Here is a 20104-nt window from a genome sequence, read left to right on the forward strand (position 1 = left end):
GAGCTTTAAGTGCTAAAAATGCAAACACTCTGCACTCTGTCCAGATTATTAGATTATCCTGTTGTATTTGCTTTTATTTTTAACATATATTATAGTTGCAGCGTATAGTTTGTTTTATTTCCAGAGGGATTTATCGGAAATGTTGAAATCTCTGTGGTCTGGGACACAAACCAAACAGCAGCTCATGAGATTGCATTGTGGTTGTTTTCATTGGAGGTTCCCAACTTTGTGACCATTATTCTCATTGATTGTTCTTTCTATAGTCAACCTTTTTTTGTTGTAACTCTATATAAACAGTACATTATAGGCGAGGCAAGTTAATCACAGAGCTGACCGATATATCGAGCCAAGAGAAAACAGTTGCAGCAGTCAAGCAGTCCATCACATTTAATGTCATTACAGACTACAAATTATTTTGCAACTTTGTCTTAAACAAAATATCCTGCCTTCCCTCCCAAACTTGACCAAAAAAATGCTACAAAAAAGGTTCCCTTCCTAAAACTCAGCTCTAGTTTTTCATAATCATTCAACCAAAATAAATCAGCATAATGGAGGAGATTTTAGTAAAAAGAACTTTCCTTACATCATCATGGACAAGACAACAAAACAAGAAATGACCCTCATACAGCAACAAAGTCTGTCCTTCTCTGGAATGGTGCTATACTTAGTTTGATTTATAATTGGTAAATTTCAAGTGAACTTTACTGTTTCATTTTAAAGTGTTTTGAAAACCGTATTTGAGGGATTACTGCAAAAACTCTGTGTATATAGGTCGTAAACCTGATTTACTGTATAGATGATAAAAGAAAGGGAAAAATAGACATGTTCCAGTCCATACTGTTCTTGGATTTATTCAGATCTGGGTTTGCTCGCAGTGAAGGCAATCCATTTCTCACATTCTGGGAAAGTTCTCCTCTGTATTTCTGTGGTAAAAACCTCCCATCAAATATCCCTTAAGTTGTCGATCCTTTTATGAGTTTTACGTTATTACTTTTTTACAGGCAAACATTCTCCAAATCTGTCTTTAAGCAACAGTCAGCTTAACTTGTAGCAGTACTACTACTACTACTACAAGTTTGTCTTTCTGTACTCATTCCTCTTGTCCAGATTGGCCATTAAGAGATAACTTTGTAATCTGTTTTCAGTTTAAGTTGTGGGGACATAATTCACAGTCCTCATTCTGTGCAGGAATATATTAAAACTTGAATCTGAGGTTAACATGAGGCTTCAGCAGTTGACAAAACAAGTAAATATCTTCTGAAGTACCCCTCCTTCTGTTACTATCCTTTCATTGAAGTTCAACAAACACAAATAAGGAAAAGTCTCAAATCCTGATCCAAATGACAACATCTGGTGGGATAAAATACTAATTTCGATCCTTTTCCCTCCACAGACGTGTCTTCTGATGAGGCAGCAGCATGAAGCGGCGGCCCTGAACGCGGTGCAGCGTCTGGAGTGGCAGCTCAAACTACAGGAGCTGGACCCGGCCACCTACAAGTCCACCAGTATCTTCGAGATCCCTGAGTTCTACATACCACTCGTGGAGGTCAATGATGACTTCGACCTCACTCCGATATGAGCCGTAGGACAGACGTGCTTTGCCACAGCGGCGGCCATATCACGGATCCGAGAGGCAGCCCGCACATTCGAGGAAAAGGAAATGTGAAGCACTTAGAATGTGGCGGTAATACAGAAGAGCACTTAGAAAAGAGATGATTTAACTCCCGAGCTCTTGCAGTCCAAATCGGCACGCCCACCACGAGCACGGAGGAACGAGGACAGACTGTTCCTCGTACAGAGAAAAGGGGGGTCCAGGCCGCAGAGGAAGCCCAGGGAGCAGAGACCAAAAGCTGGGTGAGGCGGTGCAGGGAGCTGCAGCGAGACGCGACATGTAGACGACAACCACCTGCTACTGCTCCTCATCACGCAGGGTCACACAGCTGAAAGATTTCAATTGTTTTCAAAGTGAGTGTTCATACATTGTGTACAGACTGTGCTCTTAATTTTTTAACTTATTTTATACATAAACAATTGTGCATTTGTAAATAGTCATGTAATTATTATTTTAAACCTGTAAAAACAAAAAATAATAGATATTTTGATTGTAAACTTGTTCCGTCTCATGTTTTAATGGACCAAAGTTTGTTTTTATATCGAGTGTCCTCTTCGTCCGTGATGTTCTCGTTGTTGTTGGCTTAAACTCTTAAGCATGTGTTGGCTTTTGTTGTGTTTTTTGTTTTTACTGTTTTCTCTTCCTTCCTCATCTGGAGCTCCATGCCACAGCTGGTGTTTTTTGACTTTGGCAATTAAATGCTGTGCATGCGTTGCGTTGTTTGTAATTTTTTCCTAAAAAGCTGTACTGTGGATATAATTGTGAGGTTTACTGAAGTGTTCCAGCTTTTTTTTGCGCCATTGTGTTTGTCCTTTTTGCGGCCTCACTCCTCATGTGTTGTCCATTGTGTCTCGCGCACATTAAAGTCTGTTGTGGCTTCCAAGGAATAAAAAAAACAACTTTTACAGTTTCAATGTGAGATCACAACAAAACCTATTTTTTCAACATAATGCCTTTTGAACGATGGTTCTAAAAAATGTCTATTTTAATATTTACTTGTTACATGACTTGTACATATTTGTAATATATAATTGAATAAATTTTATTTGTTGTGAAATTAAAAGTTCTGTTTTGGTGTCCTTAATCTCAATGATGCACAAGAAATTAGATCTGAATTTGATTATTGTTTAATATTTTTTTTTCAGGCAGCATTCCCAAACTTTCACTGGTTTCAGCTTCTGATTGATTTGCTTGTTTTTGCTTCTATCAAGTTGAACATTTTAGTTTTTCGTGTTGGTTGGTCAATTAAATCACCTTTGAGTCACCTTTGGCTGTGAGAAACATCTTTAGTTATTCATTTGTGCATATAGTAAAATAAAACCACAAAAGAAATATACTGTGACATGAAAAGTTCACAGGTGGGATAAAAAGGAATCTGAGAACTTGACCATGAACCAACTTAACACTGCTGTACATGCATTGCCATGAAAAGCATTTATCTTATTTCTCAAAATAAAAAGACCAAGGAAGAAAAAGAAACTGCAATCAGATGTCACATTTTATCTGATAATTTAAAGACCAATCAATAGATTAACTCTTAATGAAAATGATCGTGGGCATGAAATGATCTATCACTGTAACCTTTCAGATCATTGCAGTATCGTCCTCGGCCGGGCGAGGTCGCTGTTCGCAGCACTGATCATCACAGTAATGTAACAAACAAGCATGAAGTCCTTTTTTTTTTTTTTTTTTGTAGTTGTCGGTTCTTTGCCTCGAGAAAATGCAGGAAGAGGCCAAACTTCTCATTTTCCCTGTCTGTCTACTTTCACATCGCACGTTTTAAGCTTTCTACACCCATTTACTTCCACTGGTTCATCAGAATAAAGATACGACAAAGCCCTTGGTAGAAGAAAAAGTGTCCAAAATGATGATAAAGTTAAATTGCTGTCTCTAACGTCAACACAAACTCAAAAGTCATCAAGGTTGTATTTTACTTCACAGCTGCTTCATTAAACTAACGTTACGTCAGTTTTGCCGTCACGTGAAGTGAGCCGATGTACCAGAAGATGAGTCTCGTTCGAAGATAATGATGCAAACTTCTCTAAGATGGCTGAACACATGATGGTGTCTTTAACCTTTGTGTCACCATATCGGCGCTTGTTATGGAGCATGGCAGTGTTATTAGACTGAGTTAAAGTGAGTCACAGTCTAAACTTTCCTCTGGAACAACTCCTTTTAACCCACAACCATCAATTAGAACACATGACGCAGACTTCCTCTCAGCACTCGGCTTCATGTTCTTCTCCTGATACGAGAACATACGGAAGATCACTTCCGCCAGTTCATGACGAGATATTGAAGATAATTTTTCCGTTGATAAGAAAACGTTTCTCATGTTAAAGTCTATCGTCTTCCTCACTTTGTTGAATTGAGCGATTCTTCTTAAAGCTGGCTTAAGTGTAACTGGTTCCGTCCGTCCCTCCGTGACCTTCCGGCCCTGCAGGCTGGACGTGAGGCCTGTTGTGGTTCCGGTGAAAACACGTGTGACCACCTGAGGAGCTGCAGGGCCCAGCAGAGCCCAGCCTTTCTACTGCGGGGAGCCTACAAATGAGCGCGGGGATGCTTCTCAGCGGGGGTCCGCTCGACTTCACAGCTTCCGAATCGCCCTTTTCTCACCTAATGAGGACACTCACAGGGCCGCTGATAAGACTGGAGACAAAGGCTTGTTTAATGGAGTGGGGGTGGCCTGGAAGAAAAGGTTTGAAGCCAGACAGAGCTCATCTGGACAGGCAACCGGCGGTCGCAGTTTGGGCTGAAAAAGGGACTTTACGCACAAAACTTTTTTTACGCACACGGAGCGCAGCCGTGAACGCTCGGTGTTTGGCTGTATATCTGGCGCTGTGAGGCGGATGGTTCATGCACCCGTCGCCCTAAAGACAATCAGCCGGTGTGTGTGTGTGTGTGTGTGTGTGTGTGTGCGCGCGCGCGCGCGCAAGCGTGTGTGTGTGACCTGAGGCCCGGTGCTCGCCTCCTCAGACGTTGGGTAGAAAAATGGAGCGTGTGCCTTTAAGGCGCCCGACTGCCTGTCGCTTTCTGCTGCGGAGAGACTGACGCCCTCTGGACACAGTGGACACTTGAGCGGCGGCAGAGAGAACACCATCCTGGAGGAGTTCAAAGAGAAAACAGCCACACTCCCTCTGGAAAAGAAAAAGCTAGGAGCTCGTTAACAGCGTTGTGGTGAGTCCGAAACCCCCTCCTGCCTTTAGGATTTTTTTTCTCCGCCGTTTTCTCTCGCCGTGTCTCGATCCTCTCGTGGCTGCGTGCGAGTGAAACAAAGTTTGGGAGCGATGAGCAGAAAAGAGGTGAAGAAACGCTTTCGCGAGTGAGTGAGGGAGCTAACGTCCCTCACATGTTTTCTCCCCCGTCATGTGAAATGGAACAATGTGCAGCAGGGGTGGTGAAGTGTAGGAGCCGAGGGACGGGGTTAGACGGCGTGTGAAGGCGCCACACTTGGAAGAAAACTAGGTGAAGGGAGCTGATGTTGCCAGATGTGTGTGTGTGTGTTGTTATTCCACAGTAATGTGAGCGAGTGCTGGCTTTGAATGAAATGTGACGCAGGCCTTTTTAAAAATGTATTTATTATTTAATTTTAGAAAGGTGATACTTGCATGTCAGTTTGAGAACGTTTTAAAGTAATTTACTTTTTTTTTTTTTTTTTTTTTTTTGCTTCACTTTCTAAGTTTTGGCACCTAGATCGTGTGTCCTGGGAGCACAGGTAAAAAACCAAAAAAAAAACCAAAACAAACAAACGCATCATTCAGGTTTGATCTTGAGATTAAAATGCACACAAATTCATCAGGATTTGAAGAAAGACAGTTGTATTTGCCTCCAGTTATCTTCTCTCCGGCCCTCCTGGAATGTCAGGGATGACCTTCCTGGTTTATTTGTCTTTGAGGTCCATGTCCCTGTGTCTCGTGTTGATGTAGGTGTTTCCAGTGCCGTGCTGGTGAGCCGTCAGGATGAGGCCTGGTGAGCTGATCCTCCCCACCGCCGCCGCCGCCGCTCTCCTCTTCCTCCTATCAGGCCTGTCTCTGACCTCCGGCTGCAACAAAGCCCTCTGCGCGAGTGACGTCAGCAAGTGTCTCATCCAGGTAAGGCACATCAGAGGTTTCAACACTCTAAACACACTTTCTCTCCGGGAGCGTTGGGTGCTGAATGTTGGATTTGCACAAAATCTAACCCACAGTCGAAGAAATCGAGCCACACTTCTCTGATCTGTGGCAGAAATCCCTTTTCAAACTTTAAATTTGGGATATTCTCTATGGAGTTGTGTTTGTTGGTGTCAGACGACTATCCGACCACACAGAAATGTGGATTCGATCTTCAAAGAATCCCACAAAGCTGCTGTAAAAATGCACAGAAAACTTGCGCTCACTGCCCACAAACAAGCGTCACCTCGGCGACGCTGCTGTCTGATCGCAGACAGGTACTGTTTTCGTCTGTGTGCCGAACTTAGCCGAGCTTTTCTGTGGGAAATTTCTGTGCGAGCGCAGCCAAGTTCAAGCTTTTCATCCTTCAGTGTTACAGCTGTTTTGTGTAAACGAACACTGTTGTTTCTCCCAACAAGAACATAAATTTGACGTCGTCTGAGGCGGCAGTCGAGTTCGAGTCGAAGAAGTCAAAACCCTAACTTGTTTTAATAACATTTGAATTGGACTTAAACTGGCAGGACAGAAATTCCTTCGGCTGGTGGATAAAGAAAATATGTGACGGCCGCTTTCCGTGCAAATACTTGACATCAGAACAAATATCCTGCAGAGGCCAAATTCAAGTTAGCATCGGCCCGTGTCCTCATGGAGATCTGGACCCGAGAACAAAGATGGAATCTGTTGTGAAGAATGCAGATGCATTCCTTTCGATAAGCCAGGTGAAGTCTGGAGTGAGAGCAAGCAGCGGAGATGTGAATCTGTCCGTCGTCATGCACACCTGCTCTCTACCTGTCTGACTCCTCAGCTCAGTTTCAGGGCAGAATCGCTCCTCGGTTCTTTGATTTATGTGAGCTTTCCTCATTGTTTTTTTTTTTTTTGGCTCTACCCTCTTTTTTTAATTCCAGATCGAGCGCTCTGACGTTTGACTCCTGTTAACTCTCTGCCGTCACTTCCTTTGTGTCATTTTTTCCATCACGTCTGACTCCCAGTGGGTGAGGGGCCCAACGTTTACACAAATTCTGTCATACATTCTTGTTATTTTGAGGGAAAACATGAAGTGTCTGCCTGACGTTCCAACACCTGTCAGGTCAAATTTGAGCTGCTGCTCGTCGTGTGTGTGTGTGTGTGTGTGTGTGTGACCTGCGTTGTGTTTAGTGGCCCTGCCTCTCCCATTAACATCATTAGAACACTGTATTTAACCTCAGTGGCCATTTCACCTGCGTGACCTCAGTGTCTGCATGAGCGAGCTGCAGGTATTTTCTGCAGGTAGTTGAGGTACGTTGTGTTCTAGGCGCAGGCAGTTGAGCTATTTATGCAAATAAAGATGTTTTTAAATTGGAAGAGATGTGAAAAAGTCTCAACAAGAGCTGAAACAGTAGGTCGATTAATTCCATCATCTGACAGAGTAATAATTACTTTTTTAGGATATTTCTTTGGCATTCATTGAGGTCCCAGCTGAGAATAGAACCGGAGGCGTTTTCTTATTATACAGGGTGTGTTGTTACCTCGAGGCCACCAAGACACCTAATCCAACAGAAGGTGCACATTCAACAGTAATTGACCTGATATCGCCATGTTGGTGGTGTTTCTGGACTGTCATTAAAGCTGACCAATCACGTTGTTGTGACGTCACAACTTAGCGACTCGCGTTGTGGCCGTTCCTGGAACGTCGTAATCACGCAGGAACATCTGCGCTGGAGCAGAGTGAGTTGAGTTCTGGACTGTTTTCCTTTTTGTTTTGTTTTTTAGGGTTAGTCTAGTTTTTAAGGTTTGGGCAACAAAAGTACTCGGTTAGGTTCAGGAAAAGATGGCTTGGGTTACTGAAACCCCTTCTTATTGATAAACACGGGTTAGAAAGGATAACTTTTTCCATGTGCGCAGTTTGATATAATTTTTTTTCTGGGTCCCAATTAGAAAAAGGCTGAGGTCAGCTGCTGTGACGGCCCGGGAACAACACCAAATGTGAGGATTTGATCAATAATAAGAATAACTGCTAGTTGCAGAGCTATATGTGCAGTAAATGAAATAAGGCAGTGAGTCTAGGTCCCCGGGGCAGCTTCCAGCCTTGTTCCTGTTCATAACTGGACAAAGAAAACGTCAGGGAGTAACTCGCCTCGCAGCAGCCATGAGCAGCCCGACAAAGCACATGCAGTACACGAGCACTTAAAGCGTAAACAAACCACATCGGCCTCTCCAGTTTCCAAGTCGTGTTATTGTTGGCGCCGCCGTCGCACAAAACAACAGGATTGTTTCCGTTTTTCGTCAGAGGAGCAACGTAGGACAAAACGCAAGTTTATTCAATGGTTGAGTCGACAGTGGAGACGTTGGAGCAGACGGTGCGAGGCTGCCATCCTTCTCCAATCACACGGTGAGAGTGAGGTTTACAGGTAACCAGTCTAACGGCTGCTGGTGTCATCCCCACTGTAACCATCACCTTATGTAATCGACACTGACTGATAATTACATGTTAAGGCGAAAAACACAGCACTGAGAGCAGCAACCAACGAGAAACGTGATGCATTTAATCTGCACCTTTACAAACGCAGTGATGTGAGTTGCAGGGGAAACTTTCTGCACCTCGCCTTAAATTCTTCCTGCAAAAGAGCACAGCTGCGACTGACGGCTCATTTAATCAACAATTAATCATGGATCAGAACTTCCCAGAGCCAGAGTTGGTTGTCTTCATGTTGCCTGATTAGTCCAACCAACAGCCTAAACTCCACATAAAAACCTAAAAATTTAAGAAAAATGCTGTAAAGTGCTTTATCTGAGTCGTAACGGGAAATAAATTCTCCTGAGGCCCTTTTTTGTTCTCTCTTTCTTTTATAGACTACGGGCTGCTTTTTCCAGTACTTTTTGGCGCAGACTTGTTGCTACCAAACCACCAACTTCTGTTCCTCCTGGATTCAGCTCAGTTTCTGTAAAAACTCGAACCTCCTGCGAGCTGCAGAGTTTCGCAGCTCTCGCCTGTTCCCTCTCAACTTCCAGGTGGCTTATTTTTTTGCCTGATGTCTCACTGCTCGGGACAACACAACGCTCTGTAGCTTCCGCGACCCCGCCGACACCAACTCGCTAGCTGTCAGAGGCGAGGAGGGCGCTGGTGCGTGTGCCGTGAAGGAGAAACTTTTTATTTTTTTTCCCCTGCCTTGAGCCCTTTCTGTAGAAGCTCCGTGTTGCCGGTGATTAGTGGGATCTGCTGTCCGACGCTCCGCTTTTACGCTCTGCTGCCATCTCAAGTCATTTGTCTGAATTCTTCAAAACCTCTGAGGGTGGGAGAACATGAGAGGAGGAGAAGGGAGGGAGGGAGAGAGGGGGGAGGCTAAGGTCAGGAGGAGGTGTGTATGTCTGTGGGGGGAGGTTGGTTGAGGCAAATATACAGTTGGGAAAGATTCACAAGCCACAGCTCTGTCCAGACCGGGCTGTTTAGCAGGGTGTGGCTGCAGATTTCAAAGTTAACACACAGCAGCGGCCGCTCGGGAGGACGAGGCGGCACATGTTCACTTTCTCCCTCCAGAGTCCTTTTGTCTGGCTGCAGCCGAGGTTTTGACTGATTGCAGCAATCGTTCCCCCCCCCCCCCCCCCCCCCATCCCGAGAGGCGAGGGGAGCCTAATGAGGGATCTTGAAGTCGTTGAGATAACCTCACTCATTTCAGTGAGGCCATTGTTGTTCCGAGGGTTGCAACTGCTGACTGTTACGATCGTCTCCCCTGTAAAATGTCAGAAAGGTGACATCCTCTAATTGCTTCTTTGTCCGACCATGTCATGGAAGACAAAGGGAGGCAACAAAAGTCTCACGTTTGAGAAGCTGGGACAAGAAATTGCTGTGTTCATGCCTCCATGTCAGTCTTTTAAAGTTCTCTGTCAAAATCATTGAAATCTTCTTCCGGGTGCAACCAGCCGGAAACAAATGTCCATATAACAAACTCATTAAAGGACGGCGAACTCCGGCTATAAATGTAGCCTACCTCCTGCAATTTTATTTTTTTTAAGGATGGGAAGCTGTGCGAATTTGCCTTCTTGACAAAGTCAAATGAGACCAGTACCAGCACCACTCAAATGTTAGGCTGGATCCAGGAGCCAGTAAACGTGGCTAGATCAACAAGGCAGCAAGGAAAACCAGCTAGCCTGGATGTGTCCAGACTAAACATGCAGCCCTGGCAACTCTAAAGCTAGTTTATTAACATATTAGATCTTGTTTGTCATAGTAAAAATGTCAGTTCATAGTTTTTTTTTAGGTACCATTTCATGATGTACAACAGTTTATCCGTCCATTAAGACGACAGGAAGTCACAGTGCTGTTGTCTGTTTAAAGAAACAGCTTAAATTGCACTCCTTGGAAAAACCACAAATGTATGTTTTTGCATAATATTTTAAGCATGGGTTTCCTTTTTTATATGCAAAATATTTTACAGTAATAACGAACTTCATGAGAAAATCAAAAACGCTTTATTTATTGTTATTACAATGTCACGCGATGCACTGAGACCCAAAAAAGGCTTTTAGCTACAACCCCCGCGGAAAGAATAATTTCACTGTCAGAGTTCGAGCCGTTCAGACCACCACCATTTGGGAAGTCTAGAGGAGAAAGATTAAATTGTTTGATCAAGTTAGCCGGGTGCTTAACAGGAAGTTAGCCGCCAGAAGCGTGGGCCGCGCAACATGGCATTTTTATCAGAATGTTTTTAAAAAGTGCTTTATTTCTTATTTGTGAAATAAGAGCGGCGTGTTATTCCCGCGGGGCAGCTGTTTAGTTTTTGTAATTCTACCTTTTGAGAGTCATAATTACTCTCGGCATCAGGTCCTGATCAGAGGCTTGGGGACTGAGAGGCTGGTGATTAAGTGAACTGTGTGTGGTTCTTTTTTTTTTTTTTTTGCAATCCCTCACCGGTGAGTCATCGGAGAGTCTTTTATCATCGCCGAGACTGTTTACGTGCAGGAGATGGCCGCTGAGAAGATATAAAGGAGGAGCTGAGGGAGAGGGGGAAAAAAAAGGAAGAAAAATGGGAAAAGAGAAAGGCAGCATGACTAAGAGTATAAAAAGGGAGGAGGGAGGGGAGACTGACGGAGGAAAAAGGGAGGGGGGGGGGGGGGGGGGGGGGGGGAGTGTTGTTGGGGGAGCAGCAGCAGCCATGTTCTGTTCTCCAGGTGTTTTCTTCTCCCTCCCTCCCTCCGTCTCTCTCCCCCCCCCCCCCCCCCTGCCTCCCTCATCGTGGTGACCTTGACTGAGAGGAATGTGCTCCCTGTTCTGTGTCAGGAGAGAACGGAGGGGGGGAGGAAGAGGAACTCCTCTGGCAGTCTCACCCACTTTTCAATCCCACCTACACGTTTAGTTCCCCCTCACTGTCTCTGCGTCCGTCCCCGGAGACGGCCGGGAGTTGAGGAATGGAGGGTTTTTAAGCGTTTGCAGGAGAGTTATGAGGATCAGCAGAGGTGTCATGTTTTTGGATGTTTGCAGAAGCTCCCTTGTAATAATATTACTCTCCCTCATATAAAAAGCGACGTGAGAAATCATTTTGTCTGTGTCGACAAGTCTGTGTATGAAGCACATTACAAAGTTGAACTCGGTGAACCAGACCTGAATTTAAAAACTATAAGAAATGACTTTCATTGGCTGAAATTATTTGGATATAATAGACCACTATAGTTCAAATTCTCAACTGTTTATAGTTTACACTTGTAGTAATGCTGCAAACCTGCAGTTCTAATGTGTTTTGTTGTTCAAAGGCTGTTTACTGAACTAAACCGGGGCGGAAGTAACTAATTACTTCCACTCAAATTACTGTAATTAAGTCCTCATTTTGGGTACTTGTACTTTTTATGAGAATTTCTTTCAAGTCTGTAATTTTACTCGTGTTTAAGTAGGCATTACACCATGTAATCTGCCTAGTTACTTTGAAAATCATAATTGAGAACTGTGTACAATTTGTAAGTGAAAGTGACTAAACTTAGCTTAACTTAACTGTACTTCAATATTATTTCAATATAAGTGGTTTTACTTGTAGTTGGTTATACTTCAGTAATGTAACTGTACTCTTGCTTGAGAACTGATTTTCAGTACTCTCTCCACCACTGGTACCAATGGGTCGACCGATACGTTTTTTTCAAGGCCAATACCGATTATTAGAAATCAAGAAGACTGAAAACCGATACCTGGGACTGATATTCATTCGCTGTTAAACTGATTATCTTTGCGTCTAAATTTCAAACAGGTTTCAGATTATCCAGTGTTTTTAAGATATTGATTGTGAGGTGTTCGCAATCAGATATTGTTGTCGGCGGGACAGTGTGTGAGAGGATGGTGCATCAGAGCCAGTGTAGCACATTTAAGAATTTGTTTATTTTATCCGAAATCTGACGGAAAAATCGCCAGAAAATGCTGAATATCAGCCTGAAGATTGGCCAGTGAAATATTTGGGTTGTGGACATTGGAGGACGTCATCTTGGGGAAACACTGATGAGCATTTTCAGACATTTTGTAGACCAGACAACTAATTGATTGATTGATCCAGAAAATAATCGATGGATTAATTGACTATAAAAGCAGTGGTCATTTGCAGCCATACTCGCCCGATATGTCTCGACACTTCGATTTAGGGCAAAGTGTTCCGTTTATTATTGGAATATTTATGCCCAATTTATTACAACATCAGAATTGGATCACTGTAGAATTATTGGGTAGTTTCATCTCAAATAATACACATTTGATAAAATGATCACTCATGAGTCTAAAGTCTAAAATCTTGATCTGTAAAGCAACTTATTCATTGCTGCAAAAATTGAAGTAATAGAGTAAAAACTACTGTATTTGGCTGTAAAATGTGGTGCAGTAGAAAGAAGTGCAAAGTCAAAGTCAAAAATGGAAAATGTAATAATGGGCCTCAAATTTATACTTTATAAACAGTACGTAGTTACATCCTCTCAGTTTTGCGGCCTCTGTGTTGCATGATTTGAATGCCGTGACCTTGACGTGTCAGAGCCTGTTCCGTTCACAATGAAAAATCAGTCTTGCTGTCTTGTATTGGCTTGTGTCCGGTAATAGTTAGTGTACGTGACGCGGAGCTGCTGTTGCTCCTTCTGTTGATGTTTTAATGGTACGTCTCCTGTTTGTACAGCGTGTCTACATGTTGTGTTCTGTCTGCTGAGTGATTTTGAACTCAGATGCCGCAGCTGCACCCGTCAGACCTGGAGCTTTATACTCAGAATGAAATCTTAATGTCTGATGAACAGTTGGATTTGTTGCGTTATTTTTATTTAGTTTTTGACCTCTTGGGCTGATGACAACAACTTTGTCAATAATACAAAATAGAAATCCAGTTTTTAACTTGGACAAAATATGACTGATGCATCTTGTTGCTCTGTCGTTCAGATGCTCCCGATCACACTCACTTAATGGTATACAACCTAACTCGGTCCTAGTTTTTTTTTCATTTTTTTTTTTTTTTTTACTTGTTAACGTTATTTTGAACCACTGACATGTTTCAGTGCCACAAAAAAATTATTAATGTGTTTGGTGTGCTGTAAAACACAAGATCAGAAGCCCAGCCAATGAAGGAGTAAAGCCAAATAGAGTTGGAGCGATTGATTGATTTGTTGTTGACTTTTAAATTCCATCTATGTTGATAGCTTGTTGATCAGTTTGAGTTATTTTTAAGAAAAGAGTGAAAGTTCTCTGATTCATTCATTGTGTCATCAATCTGAATATCTCTGGGCGGCCGTCATCTTGGGGTTTGAAAAAACACAGACTTTCGCCAGTTTTTACCTCTTCTGACCGAACATCGGGTCGCCGTCAGACTTCTGCGTTGCTGCTCATATTTGTTTTCATCAAGCAAATCAAACAATGAAGGGAAACAAAATGGTTATTAAGGCTTATGCAGTATTATTACCCACAGTACTCTGGTTACAGAAAGTGTTTAATGTAACTGATGGTGATCTCTGGTTGAGTCTTACACTTGAATGTGTTGCTGATCCGTGTGTTTTGTATCCTGCAGGAGCTGTGCCAGTGTCGTCCGTCTGACGGGAACTGTTCATGCTGTAAAGAGTGCATGCTGTGTCTCGGGAACCTTTGGGAAGAGTGCTGCGACTGCGTGGGTGAGTGTAGCGTCTCATCTATTAGCGCCGCATTTTGCCGCCGACCACGAGTTAGTCAGCATATTATTTGGGGTTTGGAAAAATTCTACGGCTGAGCCCACGCTCCTGGTTTAAGCAAACTCACAGTGACTGAGCCGGCTGAAAAGGGCAATTCAGCAAGAAACATGACAGGAGACGGACATCTGTGAAACGAATCAGTGCCAGTAGAGATTACCTTTCAGTTGTTGGTATGTGAATTTGTCAGGTTTGTATTGGACAGTTGAATTTAAAAGATTTAATGAGCTTCAAAACCTGCATTCTTTCTACAGCCAGCAGGGGGCAACTCCACTGGTTTCAAAAAGAAGCTTATGAGGTAATGACTCTTTTTCTAACTTGATTTTTACCTCAGTCAACAGTTTCCTTAAAGGTTATGATCTCAATCTCTACTTTCAAGTCTTATTCAATAAAACATGATGTTAATTTAGTAAATTATCAGTTGGAGTAAAGTAGACGATAAAGCAGGTTTTGCTTCAGGGCGTGGCTACCATGTGATTTACAAGTTCCTCTTTGATATCTCGAATTTTCATCAATTTGCTACATATTGCACGTGTCACATGGGGGTCTCATCATCTTAAAATAGATCCAGTTCTATTTAATTGCGTTACACATTTAGATTTATATTCAAATACAAATATTAACCCTAACCCATTCATCATGTAAAAACGGCAAATAGATATTCAATAAATGTTTAGATATAGCACTTTATGTTACATTTTAAAATTAATTAATGACTACATTTATTTGTAAGACTATTTTGGGGGCTTTAAATGGCCTATTTATTTATTTATGTATGATTTGGGCAGATTCAGTCCTCCATATTAATCACTGTAAAGTCTTTTTTCAAACTATTTTAACTCCTCCTTTGAAGATGCATTTATATTACACTTTTGTTTTACTATGTTGTCATTCATTAGCAATATTTACCGCGGCCTACACTTGTTATGGTCAGCAGGAGGAGTTACACATGTAAATCTGTTTACACCTACATTATAGTCAGTTCAATCAAACATTATATAGATGTGGTGTATTCAAAAATACACTTAACGTGGCATTAACAGTGAAGTGTTACCACATTAAAGAAAACGGACGTAAAATGAATGTATGATATGCTCAGTATAAGTGAATGCAGCTGTGATATATCAGTAATATAACTATGATTTGTACATGTTTATACATATACTAAAAGTTAAGAACAGTGACGTCTTACAGCAGACCCTCTAATGGATCATACTGTGAATCTAACATTAAATGATTCTGGCACTGATCACTCTCCATACATGTGACACTTGTGTGATATCTCAGTCTCGTTAATCTCTCCGTCGCCCTGCCGCCGAGCACTTTCTCCCTGTGAAAAATGAGACCGCGGCTGTGATGCACTTGACAGCTGAGAAGCTCGCCGCTTTAAAAAGGAGCTGGTTTGTTCAGAGTGTTTCTGCTCTGATACGAGATGAGTGTGAGGTGAGCGAAGCCAGATACTGGAGGTGCCTCTGAGAAGGGGACCTCGTGGAGGTTAATGCAAAGCAGAGCCAGGAGGAGCACTGTTTATCAGAGCGGAGGAAATTAAAGTAATATTGTCACCGCCGAGGAGCTGTTGCACATGTGGACAGGAAGTCTCAAGGTTTTCCTGAAGATCAAAGGATGAAGGAGCCAGAAGAGAGAGGGGACGAGGAGGTCGAGCGGCTCGGATGAACTTTGACTTTCAGCCTCCTACCGAGGTGCGGTGGGGGTGTAACCCCCAGCAAGATCCAAAACAACCGGATTTGTGCAACAAGAAAACTTCTGGCTGGTTAACTGCTTCAGACCTGCAGGGGCAGAGTCAGACGCTGGGGCACAGAGACAGTTATTTGAGGGCTCATTTGTAAAGTGAGTAAAACGTGCGTTTAATGTGGACACAATGGGCCGTGGACAGCTGACACCGACTTGCAAAGCCCCTGAGTGCTGCGATAAAGGAGCTACAAAAGAGCTGTTTCAATCAATTAATTAATTAATTAATTGATCATACATTTTGCTTCTCTCGTGGTTGTATTTAATCTCTTTTAAGTATTGTGGGTAATTTTGTGTCTTTGTGGTCATTGTGTTTAATTTGGATATTGCATGTTATTTTGCATCTTTTTTCTCATTTGTGCTCGTTTTGTGTCTTTGTGGTGAATTTCTGTGTCTTAAATGGTTTTGGTTTGTCCTAGTCATTCTTCCAGTCTTCTAGTCAGTTTCTCTGTCATCATTTTGCAACGCAGTTATGTGTAGTCAACCTGCCTGTATCTCTGGCTGTTTTACCATTGTCGCCCCTCTGCACCTCTTCATAGTATCTTTAAATCTCTTTATAGTTTTTTTTTTTTGCTTCTCTTGTGTCTGTTTTTAGTCTCTTGGTAATCATTTCATTAACTTTCCTGCAAGACATGTTAATTGTCACTGCACACAGAGTCTCTGGTCCAGGGGCCCCTGGTCCTGTATCTGACTTAGGTAAAGGGGAGGCACCGGTTGTGAAACCTTGGCTACCGTTGTGGCCTCCACCCTTGCATAGCAGTATTCTTTCAGAGCAGTTTTGACAGACCGCTGTTGCTGTACGTGCTGACAAGGAGGCTTTATTAAAGCTCTTTCATGTGGAACCCAAATACAAATATGTGACACAGAGTGTTCAGAGTGCTGAACTTGCTGCTGCTGCTGGTGTTGCTGCTGCTTCTGCAGCGCAGATGTTGTGGTGGACTTTTTCCTCTCAGACAAGCCTTTTTACAATACACTGAGGATAGCCTGTAGCTTTAAGCAAGAATTTCTCATTTATCTGTTTTTATTTTTTCTCACAGCGCTAGCCCTTATGACCAGTTTTAGTAAGTTTCCACTCTAAACATGTTATCTGTGCCAAACGCTCGCTACTTTGAAGTGTGCGTCTGCGAGTGGTTAGTGCAGCCCAGTGGAGGAGCGGTGGGGAGAGGACAGTTTGTATTTTAAAAGAAGGGAGGACGGGGGAGGGAGGACCCGAGTGTAAGCTTTATCTAAAACAGCTGCTCTGGCTCAGCCTTCAGCATTGGTTTGTAATCCAATTCCTCTGTCAAACTCCATTCCCCATTAAATGATTTACCCATTAGCTATAATTCACTTTGACTCATTTAAAGGGTTAGGAAGATCATATCTGAGGATGTGGGGACTTTGTCAAGCGATTACTACTGTATTTGGAAATTAAATGAAGTGTTAAAAGGACCTTAATTGAGACGAGATACTCTTGACAGCCGTGCGGTTATACAAAGCTGCCCCTGTGGGTTGATATCATGTGTTAAACTATTTAATGGTTAAGTGTGTCTATTTTGAGTCAAAGGATGATGCGCATATTAACCCCTTGCCTTGCCAATATACTTCAAGTCAACTTGAAGTGGTATCTAGTCATGCAAATAGTTCTGGATATTTACCCAGAATAGATATAACATGACTTTTCTTTGTATTTCACGAACTGACTCTTTTTTTTTTCTTCTTCTTCTTTTGAATATTAGGGATGTGCAACCCCAAAAACTACAGCGACTCTCCGGCCACGTCGAAGAGCACCGTGGAGGAGCTGCACCGTCCGATCCCCTCGCTGTTCCGCGCCCTCACAGAAGGCGACGCGCCGATCAACATGATGGTGGTGTCCTTCCCCGTCGCAGAGGAGCTCTCCCACCACGAGAACCTGGTATCCTTCCTGGAGTCACTCGACAGCCAGCAGCAGAACGTCTCCGTGCCTGGCAACAGCATCCACGCCAGCTATGACACTCAAGGTGACAATTGAGTCTTCATCACGAGCTCCTCAAATCCAAATGAATCAAAGTAAAAGTCCTTTCTTCTGTGGAAGTTTCAGTTTCACAAAAAGTTGTGGGTCTCCCCCAAAATAGACGCATGAGTATTATACTACACTAAGTCTATTTAACAGTACTAGTTGTTGATGATGATGATGATGATGATGATAATAATAATAATAATAATAATAATAATAATAATAATAATAATAATAATAATAATAATAATCATCCAGATTATAATTTAAAATATAAAAGATCTCATGAAATATGAAAAGTTGTTATGGATTGAACTACTGCATGGTGTATAAAGTATTTAAATCAGCTGCAACCAGCTTTGAGCTACAGCAACATTAAAAAGCTTGTTTTAAGCAATTATGATAATGATCCTATAATATAATAAATACTGATATAGCACTTCAGCTTCTTTTGCTCTTCTGTCTTCCTCCACTGCTCATTACTATGTTACATGAACAAGGATGTGTCCAGAAAAAAAACCAAAGCACAGTCGAAAAGTCCAACGACTCCTGAGAAAATTGAGAAAATCCTGACAGAAACTTTAGAAATAAAAAAATCTGTTTATAATGGTGAGGATTTGCTGCTTTTCTCAGTTTTATAATACTGCAAATGAAATGTATCTCGGAGATTTAGACTATTGCTCAGACTATTGGCATTGTTAAAGGACCCTGGAGTTTTACTTGAGTAAAAGCAAAGTAATCGTTTTTTTTATACAAGTTTTTTAAATTTTATTTGTTTATTTGATAGGGCATAAGTATATAACGTGATATCTTATGCTGTTACTGCTTAAAGTAATGTATTAATAATTAATGTGAAAGTAGTGGAGTAAAAAGTACAATACTTGCCTCCAAAATGTAGTGTAGTGGGAAAAAAGTACAAGTACTGAAAAAATTACTTGAGTACTTCAACGTAGTTACATTCCATCACTGACTATTGTGATGGTAATTTTAAAACATATTAACAATAAAACAGTGAACAGTCTCTCTATTGGAGAGAAATCATTCACTGTTTACATGACATGAATCAAGAAAGTGTGGTTCGTCGCCGAGCCTTGATGATAATAATAATTTTTTGCCTCTTGTTGGTTTTAAGCTTTTGTAGAGTGCTTGTGCCGCATAATAGTTTTTCAATAAGTTACACTACGAGAGAGAGAGAGAGAGAGAGCACATTTTGCTTTATTTCATAGTGTCCTGTCCGGTCCAGTCTCATTTTTCATTTGTATTTCTGCACACTCACTAAGAGCCGTGGTAATAAAATCAGGCCCAACCCAGAGCTGAAGGTGACTACAAAGTCTTGAACTAAGACCAGCTCGGGTTTGGTCAGGTTTCAGAGGCCAAAACGACCTCTCATTTCGGGAATGGGACCTAAAAGTGTTGCTCCGCTGCCATTTTTTAATTCCCACTTATGGCTGTTTTGGCTGTCTACCTCTATGCCAATACTATTTGCTATAAAGACACACTCATAATAGGTTTGTTCCCACAGAGCCGAGCAGTTTAACTCATTAAGCTCACCAAAACACATGGTCGCACTTAGTTGCAGCAAATTAATTTCACCCCTCTTGTAAAAGTAGGAACATTGAGGGTTAAAGGTAATTACTTTAAAATGGTGCTTGTTTTTACACTGAATCTGTGACTCACGCCTTTCTCCTCGCCTGTCCTGTTTTAATTCCAGAAAACATGTGCACGGTGGTCTACTTTGACGACTGCGTGTCTATCCGTCAGTGTAAACAATACTGTGAGTCAATGGGAGGATCCAAGTACCGCTGGTTTCACAACGCCTGCTGCCAGTGCATCGGACCTGAGTGCGTGGACTACGGCAGCAAGGCCGTGAAGTGCATGAACTGTCTCTTCTGAAGTGCGGGCACACATTGGTACCGAATGTCTGGGCCAAACCAGAGGACTGAGGGCGGAGGAAACTATGACTGTTATGTGTTAGCATTCCTCAGTTACCTTGTAAAATACCCCCCACACCCCTCCTCCTACCCCTGCAAAATTGTTTTTATTCTGCTGTTATGTTTCACTGTATATTTTTAGATATGTTTTCAATAGTGTTTTTTACTAGAGGTGTATATGAATAATGTATTTTTACAATTATGGTCTGCTAAATCCCAGTCTCATGCCAAATAAAAGTTTGGTGACACGGCTTGTTTTGTCTGATTTTTCAAATATTTTCTTCCCTTCAGTGTATTTTCTTTAAAAGATGTGTGAAAAGTGCGTAGCGCGAGTGGAATAGTAAATGTTGCTTGTGTTCCCGCTCTAATCTTAGCCTAGTGTTGCCTGAGTCAGGAAACGCATCATTTCCTGGGGAAACAAAGTTGTTATTATACCATTCTGGTCCACAGGTGTTCCAGTGCTCAGTGACCGTCTCATGCGAGCGCAGGGGAAAGAGAACATTTACCGATGCCAATCTCTCACCGCCACACACAAATGGTCTTTGTA

The 20104-nt window shown here is 42.2% G+C and overlaps 2 protein-coding genes across 3 annotated transcripts in view; both read left to right on the plus strand.

Annotated features, from left to right (window-relative positions):
* The window catches only part of ankrd12 (ankyrin repeat domain 12), a 39929-nt gene extending 37254 nt beyond the window's left edge, over positions 1 to 2675 (plus strand). The window contains 1 exon segment of the mRNA XM_030403025.1: positions 1394 to 2675. Within this exon segment, the coding sequence (XP_030258885.1) occupies positions 1394 to 1579 (186 nt within the window). The 3' untranslated portion in view covers positions 1580 to 2675.
* Positions 2676 to 3609: 934 nt separating this feature from the next.
* On the plus strand, positions 3610 to 19808 carry twsg1a (twisted gastrulation BMP signaling modulator 1a). Of its 2 annotated transcripts, none has more exons than XM_030401506.1 (5): positions 3610 to 3748; positions 5539 to 5703; positions 13749 to 13848; positions 17370 to 17630; positions 19338 to 19808. In XM_030401506.1, exons 2-5 carry the CDS (start codon positions 5572 to 5574, stop codon positions 19517 to 19519), a joined length of 675 nt encoding a protein of 224 aa, XP_030257366.1. In that variant the 5' UTR covers positions 3610 to 3748; positions 5539 to 5571; the 3' UTR covers positions 19520 to 19808. The 2 variants fall into 2 exon arrangements, with proteins under 2 accessions (XP_030257366.1, XP_030257365.1); XM_030401505.1 differs by lacking the exon at positions 3610 to 3748 and adding an exon at positions 3821 to 4789.
* The last annotated feature ends 296 nt before the right edge of the window (positions 19809 to 20104 follow it).

The sequence above is a fragment of the Sparus aurata genome, chromosome 21 (assembly GCF_900880675.1).
Source record: "Sparus aurata chromosome 21, fSpaAur1.1, whole genome shotgun sequence".
Classification (NCBI taxonomy): domain Eukaryota; kingdom Metazoa; phylum Chordata; class Actinopteri; order Spariformes; family Sparidae; genus Sparus; species Sparus aurata.

Coding starts and splice junctions, on each gene's coding strand:
- twsg1a (XM_030401506.1), top strand. CDS start 5,572: ATGAGGCCTGGTGAGCTGATCCTCCCCACCGCCGCCGCCGCCGCTCTC. Junction 5,704..13,748: donor TCAGCAAGTGTCTCATCCAG/GTAAGGCACATC, acceptor TGTATCCTGCAG/GAGCTGTGCCAGTGTCGTCC. Junction 17,631..19,337: donor CGCCAGCTATGACACTCAAG/GTGACAATTGAG, acceptor TTTTAATTCCAG/AAAACATGTGCACGGTGGTC.